The sequence below is a fragment of the Trachurus trachurus genome, assembly GCF_905171665.1.
Source record: "Trachurus trachurus genome assembly, chromosome: 16".
Lineage (NCBI taxonomy): Eukaryota > Metazoa > Chordata > Actinopteri > Carangiformes > Carangidae > Trachurus > Trachurus trachurus.
This window is the reverse complement of record NC_139902.1, coordinates 26176401-26201619: the sequence shown is the minus strand read 5'-3', so window position 1 is coordinate 26201619 and position 25219 is coordinate 26176401. Positions and strand designations below refer to the sequence as shown.

Genomic DNA, 25219 nt, shown 5'->3' with positions numbered 1-25219 from the left:
AAAGAGAGGCAGACGGGATAAAAAGACAATTCCGAAACAAAGATTAAACACAGAAAAAAAGGGGGGGGGAAAGGGGGAGTTGTGTGAGGAGGCAGTGATGAGAAGGAGTGCAGGCCTCCACTGCTCCACATCTGCTGGAGATATATCCAGTGCTTCTGGGAGTCAGCCCCCCCACCACCTCCCTTTCACCTTCATCTTCCTTCTCTTTCTCTCTCGTCCTCTCTTCGCTTCTTTTTTCGGTCTTCTGGTTTGTGTTCAGGATCAGGTCTTAATATTCAAAAATATGTGCCGTCTTTATGAGCCATTGTTTTGCTGAAATAATAAGTTCTCTGTATCGAAGCAATAGTCTGAGGTCGAGTTAGGGAGACTGGGACTGCAGAGGGTGGGACAAGCCTTTGTCAGAAGTACAATGTTGCTTTTAAAATCTACTCCTATGTCACTGCAACGTCCTGAAAATTTATTCTGTAAGTACTCACATTTATCAAACTGTGAGTTGCCTATGAAATGTAAGCTTTTCCCTGCCTTACATTTTCAATTTATTGCATCGTCTTGGCGCTGCGTTCACTTGCAATGGGACAATGATTGACTGGGTGACATTTAAACAGGAGAGGAATTCCTGGTTAGGGATGACCTCCCAAATCCACTGTCTCTAAATTGTACTTATCTTTTTTACTTCACTACACCCTGAGCTGCAGCTGCTACAGCTGTATCTTCTCCTCGCGGTCTGAAACCAGCCGAGACCAGCTCTATCTCCATCTCAGCTCTGACATGTTTAAAGTACAGGGGCCTGATATGATTCAGGGCTCAGTTTGGGGATTTACGTAATTCAAGGCCACACGATGAATCTCTGCAGCCCTGTATTAAAAGTGATGTACAGTTGTGACTCTGAAGACAACTCTAAAGACAAGTACTGGAAGTACTGGAGGTATATTGTTTTACATGGTCGCCCCAGGCTTCTCCTGTATCTGCCGTTGAGTAGGAAGGTTTTTGCGGGACGACAGCCCCAGGTGTACTTTGAGAGACTCGTCTTTTGTGGACTTTCAGAGACTCGGGGCGCAACTGAAGGCCATAAAGCAGGAAAGTCTGTCAAGTATATCTATTTGCAAGGGGTATCAACCTGGGAGCCCAGTAGGGCTGCCTGTTAGGAGAAGTAGTTGCAGTTGCAGGTGGGGAGGAGAGGTTATGATGACATGCTGTGATGACACACTGATATTCATTGCCTCATTCGCTGGAGAAAGTACCACAGGAGCAATTTCAGCTTGGAAAAAAGCAGAGGAGGCCATTCTGAATAGATGAGAACAAACCTGGCTACTGCTGTAAGATACATGAGATGCACTCAGTCGTAGTCATTAAATATCCCAACTTACTAAATCAAGTCCTATAGCACTTTAAGCTTCGGGATCTGAGTTGCAGTTTTAGTCTTTTAGCAGAGCTACTGAATAATCCCACTCCCTCCCTCTAAACACACACACGCACACACCCACACACACTCTCACACTGACACCAGAAACATAATCTGCGGTCTGAAGAAACGCAATCAAATACTGCAACCTGACATCAGCGCAGCCTTCAACAGCAATCCTCGAGTGGTTAGCTGTTGTTAGCCAGCTCAGCCCCGTGCTGACAGAGACTAACTGCTGTTTAGAGAACTCATGCAGCCTGTAAAGACGCACCGAGTTGCCAACCTCGCTTAGAGCACACCGGACTGGAAAACACTTATCGGCTTTGCTAAACAATCAGTTATACCAAACAAATACCTTAAAGGGGGCACTGTGTGACATTATGGGAGAAAGGAAAATATGATGATCTAAACAAACTGAGAGTCTGGCATTAGATCACCAACAATTGAGACGGAATATGAACTTTCGCTGTCTGTCACAACTCCAAGCACACACAACCTCAACTAGTAAAAAAGACACTGTTAAAGCCACGAGGGAAGGACGAGGAGAGGTCGGCTCCTACCTGAGTTCCTGCAGTTGTCTTCTTGCTGGGGCACCAGGACAGAAAACGCCAGCAGGTCAGGGGCGAGCAAAGACTCGGGTTTGCGGATCTCATTAAGCCAGCGGCTCGTGTGGAGTTCTTTGGTGTCGGAGGGGCCCTGAATGAGAGGAACCAGCTTCTCTTTCACCCCCTCTCCAGAACCTGAGAGATGAGAATAAACAGATAAAAATCAATAAATGGAGCAGTGGATAACGTTATATAACATATACGATGTTACAACGTTTATATCTGTGTATAGTCTTAACCATCATAAACAAAAGATTAGGGGTTATGGAGTGCGTTTGTGTCACAATGCCACAGAGACAAGAGCTGGGACACTGGGGCGGCGGCTAAGTAACTACACTGATGTTGCAAGGTTGGTTTTCAGCCATGAGACGCCAGGTGGAAGGCAGAGAGCCTCCATTCTCACTCATAATGAGTCATGTAGTTAACTATCACAACTATGACAATTAGTCTGGAGCTTTTTAAATTGTAAAAAATAAATTTCCTTCTCTGGATGCTTCACCTTGTGACTCAATGACTAACTCATCGGCCTTGTATTGAGACTGTGATTCAGATTTAGACTTCATTATAAAAGCTTTTAATTAGATAGTTTCCATTGCTGCAGATGAAATTGGTGAAAAATGTGCTAGAAAATTAAGTGTTGCTGAAATTTTCTCACAAAATAAAGAAGGGTCAAGATAAAACTGACCAACAGGAATATGAAGGACATATACAGTGACGTTGGTTTGCAGTGGCTAATATAGTTGCATTGATACTTAAACTGCTTGTATGCATTTATTCAGTAATGAGAAAATTGGCTTTCTTTTTCATTGTATTTCTGTATTGGCAGCTGCAGTATATCTCATCATCCACCTGACAACATGTCTGAAGTCTGACCCTGTGAACTCGGTGCTGACACTAGCTCCAATAACATCGCTGCCATCAAACACATGGTCAGGGCCCGATGACGGTGCCCCGGGAGAAAAGCAGCAACTGAATCACGCTGCAGGAAATAAATCAAGATAAAGATTGTGAAGGAGAAAAAAGGGAGACGAGAGACTGGGGTGTGTAAAAGTATACGTTAAAGAAAAGTCAAAGAAGAGTCTAGTCGGTCTCACTCTCTCCCTCCTACACAGGCAGTAAAGTTTTAACAGGGCACAGCTGCACACACCTGGGGTCCTGGCGCACACTTTTACAGCTCCCAAGGTTCCTGAGGCGCATTTCACCGTCGCACGGCTGCAGAACTTCAGCTCCAGGTTTTGGACCGAGCCCTCGAGAGTCGGTGACGGGCCCAGAGATTTCACACCTAATAAAAAGAAAAAAACCAAAGTGAAAATGAAGTGCAGTCCAGCAGGTGTAAACACTGCTGCAGTGGCTTCGTTAAACACTTGATTGGCCTTTAATTATTCTTGACCCCTTTCTTTCCCTTTCGCTCTCTCCCAGACTTGTGAGAAACCAGGAGCTCTTAAACACAGATGTCACCAACACCAGGTGAAGTGGGCTGCGTTGTAGCTCGGGCAGGATTACTGCTGGTGTCCTTTGTTTTAAAGGTTAACCTGTTGTTCCATCTCTCAATCAAATATAACTGCACATTGTACCGTAAAAGAAAATAAGTTAACTTTCCATTTAAAGCTGAATCTAAATGGCATGATAGACCTTTAGCGGCACAGGATGTCTTCGTTTTGCCAAGTCTAACCAGTCTCTTATTATCATTATTTAACATTATTAATAATCTGCCTGTACTGTGTCTGAAGATATTACAATGGATGTCTTTAATTCCTCTGAAAACATTTACCGCATACTGATGGGATTTTGGATACTCTACAGCAAAGTCTCAACATCGCAGCCTTGTTGTTTTTGAATAAAAGTGCCCAGGAAGGATATTAAAAGAGATAAAACCCCTTAAATTGTCAAGTGTTTGTCTAAATGTTTTATGAGCCCACAGTTAAATCGACTGAGTTAAATGATTTGGACGTTTTAGGTTAAATAACGGGACGATTATGTGTATGAGAAACAGGCCAATATAAAGGATATATCTTTCCAAAAGAATATCCAATACAGTCATTCCTATATCCATCTTAGTGTCAGCTACAACTCACCTAACACCAGCATTACATCACAGGAGCCTCGAGTGCTCCTCACTCTGTGATTATTTCTCTTAATGGCAGTCTGGTGTGGAGGAACCTTTCGCCTGCCATTTTTCCAAAATGAAACTGTTTGTGCTGTGGTAAGGAGTCGGGGGGGAATTACATACTCTACCACTATGATATGTCAATGTTATTTCTATGGTGAGAGGCTATTTCAAACACATAACGGGACGAGGAAAGGAGAAATAACTGGACGGCGGAAAGATACTGTGGAGTAAAGGGAGCTGTGTGCCAAACCGCCTGTTGAGAGAGGAGAGGAGGATCCATCCATCACGTTACATTCTTCCAGTGAGCTGGAACTGTCCGAGGGAATCACATTAGATTCTTACATCACCTGTTCCAATAAGGCTTTACTTCTCAGAATAATCCTCTCTTACAGTGATAGCATTTCATTTCCTAAAAGTGTCCACAGCACTTTTTTTGACTGGAAGTTTACAACTGAGCGGGGCTTTTCCCATCATCAAAACGCTGCATGGCCCAGTGACACGAGGATCAACGAGGCGGAACGAACGGTGAAGAGAAACTCAAGGAAAAGAAATATTAAAACGTAAACACAAATACATGAAAACGGATCAAGAACAACTGAAACAGCGGATTTATTGGCCACAGAGGATTTATTGCCTACCAGTGAGTGAGAAGGTATTGCATTAATAAGGCACAGATGAGTGGTGCTACCAGAGAGGCTATGAAAGCACAACTGGGTCATTATTTGGCAGCAGTCTCTTAAAACTATGGTCTGGACATGTCTGATCTTTTTTTAAATTTGTTTTATTCATCCACATCCACTTCATCTGCCATTTTCCTCTTATTGAACTCATCTGCCTGTTTCTCCTCCTGCTCTTCCTCCGCCCCACCTCACCTCTTCTCCTCTCTTTCCCCGTCAGTTCAATGAAATCATTACATGGTCGGATTTTTCCTTGCTTAGGTCATCCAAAATCTAAATGTTGCATAAATAAAGATAACTTGGGTGGGTTCCTTTACACCAAAATTAGCACACTCTTGTTTGCAGTTGTTAATCCCAATCAACTAAATAGTTCAAATGTAGTTTTAATGTAAAACAGGCAGGCAGCGTGGGGCAGGGGTGAGATTCAAGTAGACACATATATACAGAGCGCATTTAACCAAAGGAAGGGAATTACTGGCAATTGCTAAAAAATCCCTAACCACTCATTTCCCTCCTCTCTCTCCCTCCGTCCTCTCAGACAAATTACCCAGCGACTTCTTCACCTGCTGTCTGAGAGGTTCCTCTATCAGCCCAGATGCAAGATGGGAATGTTAATAACCCTCATTCTGTCTCCCTGCCTACCACTTAATAATATACGTGCAGGTCAAACTGAGCGGTGTTGCATGTCTCCCTCTTTGGCTTCCTCTGTCTATAGGACAAATGTACACGTATATTTATGGAAAAGCCATGTGCTTAATTTTCTTCCAGAACCCGAACAAGTAAGTGATAGTCTTCTCCTGCAACCTCATGCTTATAACTGGGCTCTTCAGTATGTTGTATGCTACGTGCAAAGACCCTACCTGTGCCATAACTGCAGAGAAACAACACTACTACTAGTGGTATTTTTTTTTTAACTGGTTTTTAATCACTATGTGTCGGTTAAGTTCAAGAAAACATAAGAACAGAGGAGAGATGAGTAAATGCTCAAAGCACCAGTGATTTTATTCCAATTTCTTCAGTGTTTTAGATGAATGAATGAATGAATGAATGCTTTATTTTAAATATGTGAGTAATATATAACACATTTAAACTACTTTGGTCAATATAACTTTGCATGTTTTTAAAAGAAGTAGGAGCTTATTTAGTCCTACCCTTTCTCCACTTGGTACTTGTTTGGCCTACTTCCTGTGTGTCCTGTTTCTCTCTCTCTCTCTCTTTTTTAAATTACATACTCTCAACACAAACAAACAACAACATCATGGTTGCTTGTGTCAACAATACAAAATAAACAACAAGTATATAAACAAAATGTGAGAACCCTAGCGTTGGTTAGATAAATTTGTTGTTCACCAAAAGAAAAAATAAGAAGCTTGTACAGTGCACTCCAAAAGTCTGAATGGGAAAGTGGTCTCTGTGAAAGTGATGTAGTGTACGTAAGCTCACGCACATGCAGATACGCACATATACACAATCAGACATTTGATGCAATCTAGTCGTACCAGAGGGAAAGATAGAGAATGACAGAGGCCCTACATAAAGCTAAACTCTTTCTCTCCCACTGGAAACAATATATAGCTGACGTACATTTGCCATAAAAGGACTGCACCAGACATTTGGCCAGCTATATTACTGACTGCGCCTCAGTGAACCTTAAAACACATGAGCCATCTCTACCTTAATGGAAAATGGATAACGAGATCCAGCACTGAGGGAGAAATGATTGCAACAGTGATGAGTAGACCTCCACACATGCAGGCTGAGTGAGTGTTCCCCCGATTCCTTCAGTATTTAGTGGAAAAGATGGAGATGTTAAAAGTGCAATGCAAGCCGATCTGGAACAATGACAGGGGGCCGGTCGCTCTACTCCGGTTGGTCTTTGATAACTGGAACTAGGGGGGTATCACTATAACATGTCCCTCTTTGCCCACACAGATGTCCTAAAGGGCACAGAACACCTGCTGGGGTGGTGGCTGTTGGGTGGGAGGGCTCTGGACAATGTTTTGTCCAGCTGTTAAGAAGACTATAAAAAAGTGGGGGTACACAGGAAGAGGAAAAACACAAGGGTCGGTAGTTTGTTGGCCTGACCGGTGGTATTCAGTTTGGTTTATGTGTGTATTATTATGCTGTGTGTGTGACACTGAGTGAGTGAACGTGTGTGGTGCTGTTACTTGTCAAGCGAGGGCAGGTGCAAGGAGTACATAACCACACAGCTAGGGGCCAGAGGCTACGGCACTCCATCAAACACTAAGAGGGCAACCATCGGCAGCTGGATTTACCATCCCGAACTTTAAGAAGGAGGAGGAAGGAGGAGGGTGTGGAAAATATGAAGGGAAGGAGGGATGTAAATGCTGAGGAACAGAAAGAATGAACAGAGGAAAGAGAAAACAGTCTGATGGGGCAGTATGGGATTTTTTTTTTTTTTTTTTTTTGGGCTCTCCACATGCCGCAATAGTTGGTGTGCACATGTCTCAATATGTGTGTGTGATTGGACATCTGTAGACTTAAAAGGCATGTTTTACACATTCCGACATGTCCTGCTCTCACTGCTTTGAAGAGCAGTATGGGAAAGTTGTCTTTCTATGATGTTGGACCAGGCAAATGCACCGGTGCTCTCTAAAACATGAGGCACAGTGTTTGTATTAGCTTCTTCATTCACAAAACACTCATGCTTATGCGATTATGCTCTAGTCATTTTACTTTCTGAAGTTTTTTTTCCAAGGAATAAGGCCGGACATTCACATGGGAACATGGAAATGCCATAAGATGAAGAAGGGCTGAAGTTTCCCTAATAATATCTGGCAATCAGCTGAGGCGTACTACAACAACTGAGAAGACTGTGACTTCTCACCCCGACCCCAGCAGCCATTAAATCTGTGTTTTGACTCAAATTATTACACCTCCACTCCACTCAGGCACATTATAGACATGAGTGAGAAGTTCCACTAGCTTGCAGAAACCCAGTCCCTGGCACGTATTAATGCATTAGGGATCAGTTTAAATGTGATGACGATTGCTTGACAAGAGGATGTACAGTATCACCGAACCCTAATGGGCAGGTAGACAGACAGAGAGGGAAAGAGAACCTAAAGTGCTAAAAGCTCTAGGTCTGGCAATGGGCCCACAGCAGCTAGGGGGGCTGACAAAAAGAAAAAAAAAGAAAAAAGAGGTAGACATTGACAAGTTGGGTAGACCAAAAGCAGCCAGCTGAGCCATTAAGTGCTGATGTAGAAACAATAACTGTCTCTCCCAAGTCAGGAGGGGCTGAAGTAGAAGCAGTAAGTAGGAGCAGGAGGTCTGCTGGCACTTTGCCCAGTACTGACACACAGCAAAAATACAGACACATGCAGAGAGAGTGGGACAGGAAAACAGACAAGGTGAGTGGTTTGTCCTGCAGTTAAAACTAGAGACTAGAGCGGCTCTGGCAGTGGGCAGACACAAGTGTGCGAGGGAGACTTAGCGCTTTTAACTAAACCTTATTTTTCTGTAATATATAAGACTTGACGCTTAGGAAAACAGAGACTTTACAGAAACTTAGAGGACGGTATTAAATGCTTATAAAAATATCCATTATAATTCATTCTACCAGCAAAAAAAAACGCTAAATGAAAGCAGCTACAAAACATTTGGTGTCCTCCTAACAGTGGAGTGGGACATGGCGAATGCAGGAAAACTTCCCTTTGTACACAGGGAACAGATGCATTTCTCATTTGAGGTGGTGGCAGCAACAGCTGCTTCTAGATAAATGAAATGGAGAATGAGCAGTTTACATGAGAAGTGATGGCTCCCGCTGCTAAAGAGCCGCACAAACACAAACAGTCCAATCAAGAGTCGATTCTTCTACACCTACTCAAACACAGTGGAGATTTTCAACTCAAGAACCCGAACGGTGCAGCTGATAGACAGACTGGAAAAGTACGAGGCATGAAAACAAATGTGTGTGTGAGTATGTGTGTGTGTGTGGGGCAGGACAGGAATGTTTCTCCCCATGTAAAGGCCCGGCACACTGGGTAGCAGAGGTTAGCGTGGCGGGCTGCTGTGCCTATAACGGTTGTGGTGTAGGGATAGTGATGGGGTTGTAAGAGCTGGTGGTAGTGGAGGCTGGGGGTCTAATTTTCATGATTATCATCCCCTCCAGGTGCTGCCTGTCTTTCTGTCTGCCCACTAAAGCAGTGACACATGTTCTCTTGCACTTTCAAAAAAAACCATGGCTCTCCCTGCCACTGAATTACCACAATTAAGGAGTCTTCATGCGGAAGCAATTTGGCCAACACTAATGGGCCTAGGCAGTGGGGTTTTTGGAAGACAGCTTGGAAGACAGTGGGGGTGGAGTGGGGTGGGGTGGGACGGGGTGGGGGGGAGACGACTCTTGAGCGAACGGGTTATACAACAAGTGAGAAAAAGATGAGAGTGAGTGAGAAAGAGAGAAAGAGAAAAGGGAAGAGACAGATGTGCATTCACAGTCATAGCAAAACATGTGCTGTGACATAGAGCCACTTGTAAGGAGACAATTAGCCCGTGGTGAGATAGGCCATTAAAACACAGTTCTGGATGAGAGGGCCTGCCTCTCAATCTCCCATATCCCCAGCCTAATGCTGCCCTGACAAATCTGTTTAGCATAAGAAACAGGGGCATGCTGACTTTGAAGTAGCAGCCAGGGAGGAATGCCACTGTGGTTCCACCATGAGAGAGATGCTTGAAACTACAGACCACAACTAATGACGCTAAACCAGCCCCTCCATCACTGAAATGTTACTCTGGATTACTGCTCTCTCTCTCTTTCTTTCTCTGACTCAAGATCTCTGCTGCTTCTCTAAAAACTCACGCTTGTTCTCTTTCTCAGGCTTTCTTCCCCTCTCTCTCTCCACTTGACTCATGGAAGAGCATTAAAGAAAAAACAGAGAGAGGCAGAGCAGAGCGTTCTTGTTTATCAATAATCCGCTGAGATCAATATTTATGTCTCAGCTCAGAGTGTGTGTGTGTGTGAGTCTCTCTCTGTGTGTGTGTGTGTGGTGGTAGCCAAGACGTGACTGGGGTTTTGGTGCTGCTGAGGCACTTCAGTGGGAGTTACAGTGAAAATTTATGGACTTGTGACACGGAGCTATGTGCTCAGTTGGCACTAGTCACTAGAGCTTCGATGGGACGGTTGGCTCGCAGCAGGGAGCCAGCTCTGCAGACACTACCAGATGACATAAACACAAACAGATTTATTTGGGGCTGTCATTGATTCAGGGTTTAGTAACATTCAGAGCAGCAGTCTGCTCCTGAGCCCATTTCACCCTACAATGCTTTTTGTTTCATGTCTCAGCGCTGTGCTTCTTTACTTTGTGTGCACAACTATTTAATGACTTACCGACACTACTTTGAACACCTCTAATGTTTGATGCTCCTGATGCTTTCCTGAGACTGCAACAATAATTTTAGTGGTTTATTTGGGTCAAGACTAATGCAGTGTATCTGTAAATGCACTATAATCAACAATATGATAATAAATACCTCACTATAACTGCTCTCTGCATGGCTTAACTTTTCTTATTTGGTTTGTTTGATGCATTATCTGTCGACAAAAGTGTTTACCACCATGGCTGTATGCTTTTTCATATCATATTTCAGGCTGCAAAAGCTTAAATTAACAAGAAACTTTGCTGTGTTCATGGTTGCTCATGCTCACTAAAATACAAATCACCTGCCAGGTTCCTTAAAAGCACAATAGATCTTTGAGATCAACTATCAGTTTAAGTGCTATGGTATGTGGTGCCAATGGTATATTAGATTTGGTGGTAAGTGGAAAGATGCTTCTGAGAAAACATAAATGATTCGTATCAGTGCGCAAAAACAAAAAAAGGTTGGACATGAAAGTCAGGGCTTCCAGATCCTGTACGGGGGATCATCCGTGATCTGCAACATGCCTGCAATCACATCTTATTTCCCATGACAGAGAAGTGGGCTACAGGGGAGAGAAAATCCTTGGCACACTCTCAGTTGCACACTCGATTTTAAAATATCATCTTTCACCAGAAGCCAGTGGACAGTGTGAGGAAAAGGAGAATGATAGATGGAGAATCGTGGTGGGAAACGACAAGCCCGATGTCCCCTGATGAGTGTTTGAAGTCACCAACCATGGGAGGAGATGCGTGTGTAAGTGTGAGTGTGTGTTTTATGTGTCAGTAAGTACATGTGCAAAGTGGTTGTTTGGTGAAAGCTGACTTGAGATGTTTGATGAAGGAGCAGACCTCAAGCACTTCATGTTTCTCTCATCCCATTAAATATATAAATACTCATGTAATCCAATATCTAATTGTGGGAGAGCACAACAAACTGTGCTTTTTTTTTTTTTTTTTTTTCCTTTGCGTCTCTGACTGACTCTGCTGGCTTCACTCAGCAGCTCTGAGCTGAAATGAGCGACAGAGAAAGAGCAGAGAGCTTAAGGAAGACAAAAGAAAAGAGGAAGGTCTGAGTCTGGATTGACTTAAAACATCATCACAATCTGCCAGGAGTGGGGTGAGGGCCGTCTGTAGCTCATTGAAGTTTTCATTGACAAGAACCGTCTCAAGTTCCATCCAAGATTTATTTATCAGTTCTCTGATGCTGACACAACGTGTTTTTAATGTTAGAAATAAGGTTGCCTATGGATGAGAAAAAAAAGAAAAAGCCTGCTTTCTTTCCTTCCCCTCCTGCTTTCTTCCTGCTCTGATGTCAATCCATGAGGCAGACAACTAGACAGGCAAAAATGTCTCTCAAACCAATAAGTTACCTCTTCAAAGAAGTATGGATACTTTAGTGAGGGGCCAGGCCACGCTGAAACAGACATCTCAGGGTTTTCATTAAGCTTTCCATCTCTTTACTGACATTTGTGACAACCACAGACCAAGAAAAAAAAAAACAAAAAAAAAGAAAGGATTGTTCTTCCGTCTTTCACTTTCATTGTTCCACAATGAAAACGGGCTAAGTGTATGGGCCCTGTCGTTAGTATATGACAGGGGGCAAACCTGCACGTTCCTCTGGCATGTCTTGATTAATAGTTGGGAAACATTAAGGTTATGAGTAAGAAGGCCATGTCAGCCAAAATCTGCACAGGAAAACATTGGAAAACTAAGCTGCGGAGTGTCACAGCCAAGGACTGTGTTACCAACAACAGCAACACACCACGGAGGAGAGAACAAGATAGACTGGGCATATTCTGGGACCAGACAACATTAAATGCACCGCGAACTAGGGATCAACTTATTGAGGTGACAGAATGATATGAAAATGAACACTTTTTTTCCCCTCCAATAACACAGAGCTATTACCGACACTTATACTATGCCACAGCGTCACAGGGGGATTTGCGTCAGACCCATGCTCCTGAAGGCAGTTAGATCACAGGGATGTGAACTGCTGGCCATGACAGCAGCAGCCTTTTTCATGCAGTGCAAAAATGCGTAAAAACTGTTGTTGACACGGTCTTTCTAAAGAGACTGCACTTGTTTCCAAGCAATGGGAAATATCAGTGTGAAGAAAAGGATAAATAAGGCTCCCTGACGTAACCTTGAATAGTCTTGGGTCTGTTTTCCACTCTTTTCTTTATTCCTCTCCTGACCACTCACTCCACCACCACCACCACCACTTCTATGTGTTGGGAGAACTTGTAAAAACAAAAGACTTGTTTTAATAATGATACTGTTATGAGTGAGAGCATAAGTCCTGTGCTATTATTATCAACATGCTTCTAGTGGCTACGCAATGAGAGCATAAGGCTCACACTGTATCCAAACATTCCCGTCGTCATTTACCTTAAATGGGATCGTATGCTGTGAGTTCAGGGGTACCTATAGGATTTGGGAGGTGGGCACGCATGCATCTGTGCACATACACATCTGTGTGCGTGCATAACCTGACACTCAATTAGGTGCAAAAAGCTGGGTTTAATAAGGAGAACCGATAGTTGGTTGTGTTTCTGGGCACTGAGATCTCTTTATTTCCTTCTTTCCACCACCCTTCCCTCTGCCTTTTACTTTTCCTTTTGTCTTTCATTTTTCATTCTTCTCATTATATCATTTACTCTCTCTCTTCCTCTTACTCTGTTCTCCCCCCTCCCAACCTCCACCTCCAATATCTGTCATGCTTAAGTTATGTCACAGCTCGTATATCACCGAGCAATCATCTAGAGCACGTCTGGTGACCACCACCAACCAACTTCTGCCTGCCTGCCCACCCTCCCCCCTCCATCATGGTCCAGACCACCACAGAGCTCTGTGGCCAGGAAACCAGCTGTGGTAGCTGCATTAAGGCCGAATCCATTACTGGTGGAAATGCCAACATTATGCTGATTTAAATTACCTTTAGTATTTTCAAAAATGAAACCGAAAAAAAGAGAGAGCCAGATGCAACGACCAACAAACTTAAGATCACAGAAAGTGAGTATAGTCTAAGTTTCTGCTCAACTTCCTTTAGGTGGGTTGAACATCCTGCACCGGTCCCATAATAGTTCATTCAGGGAGATAGATTACTGCTCAAGGTTAATATACAAAACAAACACACTGAGATATATAAACAAGTGAGTCTGGCCCAGATTGAAGGGGAAAAAAGGGAAAATGATTGATTTGATAATGTTTAATACAGCTGTCTGTCACTTTATCTGATATCAGAATCAGAATCAGAATTACTTTACTGATCCCCAGAGGGGAAATTCTTGTTTTGGTACAACAAGGCAAATGGCAAATTGATTTTCTTCAATGTCATTTCAGTTTGATGTGTAGACCATGTGGTGGATATCAGTGGCCGTAACAAGTCAACAAGTCAAATAGCGCTCAGCTTCAACTCACTTCCAGGCAGATTACACAAACAGGGTGGAAACAAACTGAAGTTATGAAGCATTTCAAACTCTGGCTGTGTTTAAAAGAGGACGCATAAGCAACATCATCCATCTTTTATAATGAAGAGTTGCTACAAGACTGGAGCATCGAGGCCCAGAGCATCAAGGGCTTTACTGTGCCCTGTCATGGATGCAAGGACACAACCAACAACAAACATACTTCTAAGATCTGTTTAATAAGCAAGACGAGTGGAAACACAAAAAGCACACGCCTGCAAGAAAACAGTATAATAACACACATGCAAACAGGCATTATAACTACCACATATGCACAGTGCATGGCAGGGGGATGATCACTTGTACCTTAGCCAGAGCTGTACCATCTGCAGGTTGAGGTGCACTCTGTGAATCGTCACTGTGTGCACTAACCTATAAACACATGTGTTGAAACTGAAAGACTTAGTATGTCCACCGGGGACGTACTGTAAGTGCATGAATCAAAATCCAATAAAGCTATCATCAGCGGGGACATACATGACGAATATAATAATAAACCACACAGATTCTGTCTCCTCATGGCAACATGCAGACTACGGTACATGAGTCGCTATAGGATCCATGATGATGTTTACATTTAATTGTCAACATTTGTTTAAACACTGAGTGAGATAAAACTGTAGGTGGTAACTAACTATTAAAATATGAAACACTTTGATAACTGTGGGCCAAACACTCATTCAAACTAACACATTTCTCTTTTATGTGTTTGTGTAATGTTTAATGTTTTGGTTTTGTATGTTTTTAAGATTGCTGTGCTTTCTCCAAGTCTCTAGGATGATGTAATGTGTCACAGAAATCAAACAAAGGCAGCAGCAGCAGCAGCAGCAGCAGCAGCAACAGTAGATAGATAAAGCCACTGACTATGTGTTGATAAAATGCACTGGCAAAAAATGACTGGTGCGTGGAGATTACACGTTTACTGAGCCAAAAGTAGACACACACTCAGTATCATCTAATGCACAACATACTGTACGCTGACAAATGTACACAGGCTCCATTGGAGATCGCTGTGGTCAGCATGCTGCCAGCAGTGGTAGGCAGGAATTACTGGCTCCTCCACACTGCTTTTGATGCTTCTGCTACTACTATGGCTCCTGTTGCAAACCATGAAGACTGGAAGTATAAATAAAGAAAACATATAACATTGGCAGGCCACTGACAATCACATGAGACGAGGAGGGAAAGAGAAAAGAAAAAAGAAAAAAGAGGATTAGAGGAACATATGAGACAATGAATTCAAGACGAGAGAAGAGTGACAGATGGAAAAAAAGAAGAGACAGGGAGAGAAATCAAGTTGGCAGCAAGGACTTGCACAGAAAAGATGGAAAGAAAAGACAACAGTAAAATCCAAGCAGCAAAAACAAAAGAGTGGATTTTTGTCAAGTCAAAGAATGTAAATACTTTACACAGCAGGGCAGAGCTGCAGAAAAGGCACAGAGTTGCTGTTACCTCCACTGGGCAGCTGACACTGGTTACATTTGGGATGGTGGGGGGGCACATACTGTAAGAGTGTGTGCACTAATGCGTACACAAACACACACACACACACACATCTCCCTGTGGATCACCACTCCTTTCTGACCAGACAACCAGACACATAAAAGATGACAGGCTGTTTTCTGCGGAGCTCACCAGTAAAATACAACAACTAGTGTGAGCTTCACTGTGTGCGATGTATAAGGAAAACGCTGGAATAACGTTTCACCACAGATAACAACAAAACCGTGGTGACGTCGTTCCTACAACACCACACAGACGTTTTTGTACAAACCAGGCTGTGGAGCCACAGCGGCTGTGACTGACAACATCTGATTCTCAAGGAAAATACAATTTTACGGTTTGTTTTCTGATTTCACTCATTCGTCTCTGGGCTCGCCGACCGAAGCGCGGGGCTATACTGCATCACGCTGCTCGCCGGCTTCGTGCTGCAGCTGCCAGTGAGCAGCACAAACTTGAAGTTTTACAAATCCTAGCGGCTGCGTTCCAGTCAGCTGCGATGATTTAGGGTCTCTGACTGTTGCTTTAATCTGAGTCCACCAATTATTTTCAAGAACATTTTACAGTCTGTCAGTACTGTGAGATTAAAACTGAAGTTTTTGTTTTCTTAACCCCCTCCTCTTTGCTGAATTATGGAATTTCCTCTGGACAGGGAATAAAATCTCAGACCCCAAATGGCTCCCCCGCGAAGGACACTTACCATCTGTGTTATCAGCTAGACCTCAATATGAAACACCTTCCACTATTGAAAAGCCCCGTAACATCAAAAAGGAAATAACGGAGGAGGAATTCCTCAAGGAATGAAAAAAGCACATGTTCAAAGCAAACAGCTTTTGTTTGCCTGTTCCGCGTGTGTGAGCGTTATGTCAGCTCTGTCCCGGCCGATGGCTCGATGCCCGCTGGCTTGTGACACCAGAACGAGCACAGAACTTAAATCTGGATGCAGATCTGAAAAAAAAAAAAAGACCTACCGCCTCTACCACAAACCCAGCCAGCTCACAAGTCACACTAAGCACAAATGCAGCCACTGCGAAGACTGCAAACACTTTTACCACAAGCTAGCGAGCAACCCAGTGTCAGCAGTTTTATAATGCAATTTGTATTTGACACAGGATTCACCAGGACTAATGACGACGAGAGGCCTTTGTAGAAATCACACCAGGTTTGTCTTGGGTGAGGAAACAAATGAGAGTGAAGCAGAGGAGTGAGAAGGAGGGAGAGAGGGAGAGAGTACAGGTAGTGAGCAGTGAGCTCTGTATGACGTCACAGTGTGGACTAAACCACAGTTACCACAGGAACCAAAACTATGATGCTAGGTTGCAGTGGGTGTGAGGCAGATGCTCTGCAGCAAACATCGTCCACAACAGTTCACAATAAGCAACACTGCCAAGTGAACTCCTTTCTCCTCTTTTTCCAGTTCTCCTCCACAATTACGCTGTCACACACCGAGGACTGAGACTAGGGAGTGGGACAGCTAAGATCTTCCTCGGGGCCTAAGAGTGTCACAATTTCAAAAGCAGATCTATTTGGTTATATCATAGGAATCATTGCTGTGTTTTTCCCCCAACATATACTTGCACAACACATCACCTATTCCCCTTCACTCGCCTGCCTCCTAAGCTCGAACTCTTTCCCCCACTGCTCTTTTTCTAACCTGCCAGCACATGAACCAGATGTGCAAATGTTTCTCTATGTTGCTAGTCAAGCCCCATTCCAAGAGAAAGGCAGAGTGAGGGGAGAGGAATATTTGACTTCACTCCACGGGAGACCAGTTTCATAAATTTTGGCGGCTACACAACGGTGAAAAAGGTAGCTTGGCTGGCTTGGCCGAGGGAGAATGTTGACGGCATACCAAACAACGTGATCCTAATGAGTTGGAAAATCCCTGGCCCTCCAGAGGACTGTCCAGATGCTACCGTCATGAGAAACGCTACTGTTTTATTGAATTCAGGCTCCCCTCCTTTTCTTTAACAAGGGGCAAAATTTATTATTTGACCATTAAGGCATCCTGGGCGACATGAAGCGTAAAACCGTTTCAGAGTTAATTTGCCCTAGGCTGCAGGACCAGTACCCCACACCAGGCACAAGACAAGTTGAGCTTTATGCCAAAATATCCCACATGAACATGTGAGTTTTGGAGGTGTAGCACCGGTATAGGGTCACAGAGCTATGGGCAAATTGGGCAGCTGCTATCAGGTTGACTTGTTGTGGGTAAATGATGCACAATGTGCTGAGTCCTGAATCATAACTACAAAGATTTTCACAAGAGGATCAAATAACACTGGCTCCAGCCAAGTCCATATATCTCTCTTGACACTTTACTGGTACTAAAAAAACAATCTTTATATTCCATATACAAGTAAATAAATGAAAGGCAACAAATATACTTTACTAGAGTTCAACAAATCAGCTACAATAATGAAAACATTAACATCTAATGCAACAGCTTAAAAGAGACCAGATGAGTAAAGCGATGTAGTTTGGTCTCTGTTCTTTGACAACTCATGGTTGAAGTGCAGAACGAGCTGTTAGGGGACACATAAATCATGTGTGTGGGTATGTTCTTATTTTGCCAAGTGACTAAGTTGCCATTTAAGAATTATAATTGCTGCTCTCCAATAACAACTGCATTATGAAAACAACTGAAAAAAAAAACCAAGAGCCTGTTGCAATGCGAAGCAATAACAAACACATGCCCTGGAAAAACAACCAGCTGTGCAGACCTGGTTTTAATGTCCATCTCAGGTGTTGCAATGACTAATGGACAGCTCACAGTACAGGTGTATTTCAACGTTGCGGAGATGTGGGGATGGGATCTGTGATGGGAATGGGATTTTAATCGACTACAGGACCTCCTGTGGAAGAACAGAGAAGCTCAGTTCACATGGTTTATACATAAGTTATTTACCTGGAGCTTTGTACACCTCATTGAGCAGGCTTTCGCTGAGTGTCAGTGGGGCTCCATTGGTCATGCTGTGGGTCCAACTCTGACAGATTGCTTGAAGCAGAAGCGTCTGTGCCCTTGTGGCCTGCACGGTGAAATGGGGAAGCTCAAAAATACACTCTGTGGTGGGGACCGATGACCTCTTGCTCCTGCAAAAAAGAAAAAGGGGGACGAGAAAAAAGAGGAAGAAGAAGTTAGGAGGAATAAGTGGTTAGATGAAGTGCTGTGCACAGAGACACAGAGTCACGATGGAGTGACAATAACAAATGAAAGAACGGAGAGTTGCTAACATAGACCAAATGAAACAGACACTGGTGGAAACAAATGGTTCACAACTTCCACGAATCCATCAATATCACATCGCAATATAAAACAGCTCATCGATAGCACGAACGGCCAAATCGGTAGAACTACATTCCAACAGCAAATTGAAGAAGTACCAAGTGCAAGCCAAGCTTTCCTTAGTTACTTGGCAGGTAGGCCTAGTTTGCCTCTTTGCCACCGACCCTTCTCTCCCCTCCGTCCAAACTGTGATGATGATTTATGTGAAGATATGTACAGCCCAGAAACCTGACCCCGAAAAGAATCTCTACGCATTTGACATTTCATCTGTCTCCAAGAGTGTGGAGGGAGAGTTTGTGCAAGTGTGTGTGTGTGTGTGTGTGTGTGTGTGTGTGTGTGTGTGTGTGTGTGTGTGTGTGTGTGTGTGTGTGTGTGTGTGTGTGACAAGCTGATGAGTTGAGCGTTGAGGGGGATGAGGTAACACCACAGTCAGATGTGAGTCCTCCAGGCCCCTGTCCATCAGAACCTCAGTGGACCATGCTCTCATCTATCATCTGACACACACACACACAATACATATACACGTTTTTTTTTTTTTTTTTTCATTTGCTCCTTAATTCCTCGTTTCTTTTGAAACATATTCAGACACACTTCCCTCACATCTCTGATACCACACGGACAAACATCTTGACACACATTCGCTGCCCCTTCAAATCCCAGCATCGGGTCTCAGAGCTCCTTTCTTTTTTTCTTTTTTTTTCCTGTCCAGTCTGTGAAGTCATGGATCCTCACTTCTTCAGATCCCATGCATGACATCAGCTACAGCGGAGGGAGGGATTCCCCGGCCGACACACACACACACACACACACCAGTGGAGGCATGGCATTAGACACAGTGTTGAGTGTGATGGAGCACTTGTCATTGCTATGACTACTGATCTCTATTCTTCACATCTCTCGCTCCCTCTGCGTCCCCAGGAAAAACACCCAGGAGCCTGAACTAAACACTGCAAAACAAGTCTGTTTGGTTCCACCTCTGTGTCGTCCCCCCGTCCCCCCCTCCTCCTCCCCCCCCTCCCTCTGCTGAGAGATTGACAGTACTTTTTTTGGAGGAGGGAGACATATGTTCTCCTCACTACATACTGTAATGGAAGCAAAGAGGGACTGCCTTCCTTGTGAGTGGTACTTTCGATGAAAATAGAACCGTGACTAATTCCTGGGATGGCTGCAGCGTGTCAGGAACGAGCATCACAGTTCATTTAATCACACATCCATTTTGGTCTGGTCCCAGTTCAGAGTGTGGGATATGTCACGGGGTCTTTCCCTCTGCTCAGCAGCTCTGCAATCGTTTAACTCCTCTGCTTCCCTCTCGCTCTCGCTCTCCTCTGCGTGTCTCTTTATCTTTCCCTTTCTTCTGCTCCTGGGTGGTTCGGTAGGGTGACATGAGCTGTTAGCTGCTCACAGGCAGGTCCAGAGTTCCTAACCGCCTGCGTTCTCCAGGGGGAACTCGTATGAGACAGAAGGCGAGAGAGAGTTTGATAAAGAGAGATGTGAGGCTACAGGAAAAACAAAGAGAGAGAGAGAGAAAGAAAGAGAAAGAAACTCCAAACCTGACAGGGTCAATGAGTTTACCTTGATAGCACACATTTTGAATTCCCTGGCAACATGTGGTGGATTTGGCACCATGGTGAACCATGCAATGTCATGCTTCTCGCCTATTAAAATTACTACTGTTGCATGCTATACAGCAAGACATCAATCAAACTGTTTTTCATGTGCGTTTTTTGTGTGTGTGTGTGTGTGTTCAAATGCCTGCACACACACACTCTCAACGTGTCTGCGTGTGTGTACACTTAGCTAGATATCACTGCTGAACAGAAGAAAGTGAAGGGGACCCAGCAAAAACAATGTCCCCACATGCGGAGCAAATGTGCCTGCAAAGCCACTTCAATGGGAGGACTGGCAAGGGATGAAAGTTTGTTGGCTTATTCGAGTGTTTATAGCGTTTCAGGGGAGCTGTCACGTGCATGCGGTCGTCTAAAACTTTAATTATGCACCTGTTTTTATTATATTATGCCCAGTTCTTTGCAAACAGCAACTTGGATCCTGGAGCTAAATGAGAAACAGAGACTCTCATTAGGGTGTTTTGGGAATGCTGGATGTGAGGACGGCCAGACACTCATCGGATTTCATTAAGTATATGGCACAGTCAGTGTTTTCTTACTGCAACATGGTAAACATCTTTCTGGCACGCAGCTCTTTCTCAGTTACCAGCAGCGCTTTGAAGGGAATAAAGCGTCCAAAAGGAAAAATAGCAGCGTTAATACCTGTTGCATCCACAGCAGCAACAAATACAAACACTATAACATACTGTATCTTCGATTCTGGAAAACATATGCATGCAACTAAGAAAATACAATTTACTGCTTTAGCACAGATTCCATATTAGAAAAAAAAAAACCGGAGTCTGTAGCCTGGGGAGCAAAACTCATTAAAGCATACTTCTACTCTTATAAAGTGGAGACCCACCAGATTTGGGCCCACGATTCATTTTGGATCCTGACGCATAATTTAAGAAATCAGGTCCTTGGCTTGAACTCCGGTGCCTCGTTGAATAGGCCGTCTGTGACCTCACAGTAGTCCTTTAAAGTCAATAACTTTTTTTATTAAAACACAGAGGCCACCAGGAATATGTTAGAAGGAAATCAAAATTAGTCAAGAGTTATGAAAAATTAGGTGTTTCAATTTCAGCGGATGAAATATGCTTTCCTCTGGTGTATTTCAACAACATTAGGCCTCATTTCCTGACCTGTCCCCTGTTGGTGCCGTGACTGAGTGACGAAGAAGTAGACCGAGGCTAGGACAGGCCAGTTGGCGGACCTGCTGACTGCTTGGCTAGGTGAACTGGCTGACAGGCTGGCACAGTCCAGTCTGTCCAGTGTCCCCCTGTCAAAATCAGGCAAAACAGGGTATAGTGTTGTGCAGAGGGCATGAGTCAGAGTCCTGAGCGCCACACCAGCTGTGGTGCTCTTTGCCTAGTCTGCTTCCTCGGTATACATGCTCAAATGTGAACATAAAGCAGGGGCTGCAAATTATTTTTTTTGTGATTAAAATGAATTAGTGAAATCTACAAGTGAGTAGAGCCCACACAAAATAATTTGTGCAACTGCCAAACATGGATTACAGTAGAGCCATTTACTGATATGTTAAACCATTACGAATATAAGGTATCACTCCTGAAGTGTAACCCCCCCCCAATATCAGCACCAAACCCCTTTCACATCATTATAGCTCATATCCATTTGGGCCATTGGTTCCCAGGCTAATCAGCTCCTCGGTCTGGTCTGACTGTGGTCACGACTATATATAGAGAAATACAGCTGGGGCTCCAGCTAAACAGCTGTGATTGCTGCCTTACAGAGGCCACACACACACACACACAAAAAAACATAGACCTATTCACACATAAAACAAAATGTACATACCTGTACAGACGCAAATACATTTTTTTGTTTCCAAATATGCACATATACTTGCATACCGACACATTCCTGTCACACAATCACACATGTATACACACCTGTACGTGGGTCTGAACAAACCAGTAACAGCAGGTTGGTCAGCCAGAGCACGATCAACAGCCATAATGAGGCCAGAGCTGACAAGGCGTCTGCTGATCTAACAACCTCCAAGTGAAACAATTACAAAACTATAGCTGCCGATGCTAAAAGCCTGAGAAGACTGCGGTCTATACTATTTACAACTAACAAGCAGAGGCAAGAGAAGAATAGAGAGACTGCAAGTGTTCGGGTCATATGTTATTCTCTAGGTAAAATAATACCTCACATGGGGAGTCTCAATAAAAGAAGCCGTTTGGAAAAGCTCCTGTAAAAACTCAAGAGGAGCAGCGCTAGTGAGTGTCTCGAGTGTTTTTGCAATTAAGTTACATACATGTAGAGGTCCAGTATTATGTGGACATCTATGTGTTGGCACTAATGCAGATTTTCTGACAGAGAACATTAAGGAGAGAGAAAGCGTTAAGCAAAGTGGATCACCTAAACTGCAGGTCCAGATGTGGTCAGCAAATTCTTTCTGGCTGGAGCTACAGAGCAGAGCCAGGCCGACTAATGTGAATGTCCATGACTGACTGACTCACTGAGTGACTGAGCTGGGTGATCCAGTTACACCACTGGTCAGCTGAATACCATGTGACTTAGTCATGAAAATAATGATTAAACCATTAACTGATCTTACCCACTGGTCATGGCTATTTGGAAATAAAACGGTGTTTGTTCCAAAGCAGAAAAAAACATAGAAATGAGAACAGGTTTATTGGAGATTCAGCTACAATAGAAAAATACTGTATATGTGACCAAAGAGAGTAAGAGAGGAACAAAAAGATAAAAGGTATGTATGTATTCTTACAACACAGAATACATACAAAAGAGCTCACGAACATGATGTACACTAAGTTCAAGCCAAGGCGTGATTGTGTGTGATTAGCCTATAAAACTATAAAACACTGCTACCTAATATTAAAGTATTATCAATATTTTATGGATATACAGCTACTGGTTCATCCAAACAGTTGTGTTGTCACACGTTGCCAGCAGGAGCTGCACAACCCCCTCCCCTCTCCCCTCTCCCTGAGCTAATGCCGGGACGTTGTAAACAAGGTGTTTACAACACCTTTCCAGGGTGGAAAGTGGGACAGAGGACACCTCATAAAAAATAAAATAAAATAAAAAAACAGGGACAGTAATTGGGTCTAGAAAATTAATAAAAAAGTCGTGTGTTGGCTCTGTCAGAATGAATAGACGTCAACCAGCAAGGGAAGAAGGCTGTTGGCGCTCGTACCTCAGCCAGCCGAAAATAAAAAGTTCAAATTAAAATTCCTGATTAATCAAGAGTGAAATCAGTCATTAGGAAATATCTATTCAAGACAGTAGAAGAGACAAAAAGTCAACAAGATAGTCCATCAATTTTAACCGTCTTCACATTGTGCCACTTTCTCTTGACTTTAACTTATCTGCGTCTATTTACAAAGTCCACAGCAACACCAATTCATTACGGGCTGACATATTTGTCTAATAGATGCAGCAGATAGCCACTGTTTTGAGACTAGTGATAAGTTATCTGAAGTTTCTACAAATCATTCACTGTCACACACCCAAGTGTGAGTGACCAACAAAAACATTCTCCAGCTGAGAAAAATGAACACAATCCTCCGCTGCCATTGTCTCCCCAACGGAGGGAATCGTTCTGAAAATGGAGGGAAGGGAAGGGAAGACTGACAGCTTGTACCTTCACTCCTTTTTCTCCTCCTTATGGTGCAGATGATGCAATTCCCCATCTCTCCAAGCCAAGGTCAGCGACCCCTCTTGAAAATAACCAGAATGAATTATGGGCTGCTCTCAAGTCCCCTCTTTTATCTTACTACAAAAGACTCACTACAGTGTCTCGCAAAGCCTCCAAATGAACATTATAAATCATGCAAGAACTTCCAAAACTGAACACTAACTCGGGGGATGGAGAAACTTGTCATTTTACCACCTGGATGTCAAATTGTCAATTGAGTTGAGGAAAAATGCTCCCATAAAAAATCATCGCAAGAAAAAAACACAACTAAAAAACAACAGAGCGAGATGTTGAAAAATGATGGCGAAGAAAAATAAATGCACCTGTGACTAATGCATTACATGTCTCGCAGTTTGTTTCATGGCTGTACATGGTCTATATCATTGGCTTGATGCGAAATGTACTAAGTGGAGCTGCTGCTCAGCCTCTGACATAAAACATTTAGTGAACGCTGTTTGCAAACGTCTCGCAGCAGCAATCATTACAATTCGGCTCTGGCCTCTTGAATGTGACTGAACTGTGAAAGAATCTGAAGCGATGAAGATGATTTTCCAGATTTTACTCAACTTTTCCCCGCTCACAGTGAGATTACATACAAGTGACAGTACTTAGGAAAATCAATAGACAGTTTTAAATGTGCATTTATTGTTCTATAAAAGCATCAGAGTAACTGACAACCATCTTTTACTGCTGCGATTTATACAATCTGACTCATGTTACATTCTTTTACCTTCTTTCATTCCTTTTTTATTTTTTTTACCTGAAGATATTCTGTCCCATGGCTCCCGCTCACTGCATTTTTCCTCATGTAAATCTAGTCCTGTGATTCTGCTGGTGCAATTAAGTGATTACGGTTCTGTTTTACCACTCAATCCCAATGCCTTATAATGGCATCCACTTTCTAAACCAAAACCTCAAACTCAAAGTCTCTGTGCTGCTGGAGCTGGGAGTGAGTTAGAGGGTGGCAGAGACTGCAGTCGTGGCCACAGCGCAGACTTTTGTGGTTCCCCAGGGTCAAAGGTGTTCCATGTGTGCATTTCTCAGTCATCAGTCCTGAACAGTCCAAACTCTTCACAGAAAGAAACACTTCGCACACGCACGCATACACACACACACAGTCTCCCTGTCTTCTTCCCATCTGGAGCAACCCTGACGCAAAACACACACATATGTGCACAACTTTGACACGCACACACACACTCACAAACAGATCCATTCTCAGGAGAGGGCTTCATTACACAGGGATTACTAAAAGAAATGTTTTAATCAAGTTGTGCAGACAGCTGCAGACTGGAAGGCGAGAAAATGGCAATGACGTGGTTCATCAGGCGTTAAAGGAAAACACATCAAGAGGCCTGTGTATGTGTGTGTGCGTGTGTGTGTGTGTGTGCGTATAGTGGTGTGTCTGTGTGTGCATGTAGCTTCCTGCCTCTGTCCAACATGTCCAGCTGTGGAGAACATGCGGTTCCTTATATGGATAAACAGAGATA

General features: G+C 43.5%; 1 protein-coding gene across 3 annotated transcripts in view; it reads right to left on the bottom strand.

Annotated features, from left to right (window-relative positions):
- Window positions 1–25219, bottom strand: part of vps13b (vacuolar protein sorting 13 homolog B) — a 339339-nt gene that overhangs the window by 245773 nt on the left and 68347 nt on the right. For all 3 annotated transcript variants that reach the window (XM_083990417.1, XM_083990416.1, XM_083990418.1), the window contains 3 exons: window positions 18054–18238; window positions 3155–3289; window positions 1963–2142 (listed from right to left, as the gene is read on the bottom strand). In XM_083990417.1, the coding sequence (XP_083846543.1) occupies window positions 1963–2142; window positions 3155–3289; window positions 18054–18238 (500 nt within the window). The remainder of the gene's footprint in view (window positions 1–1962; window positions 2143–3154; window positions 3290–18053; window positions 18239–25219) is intronic.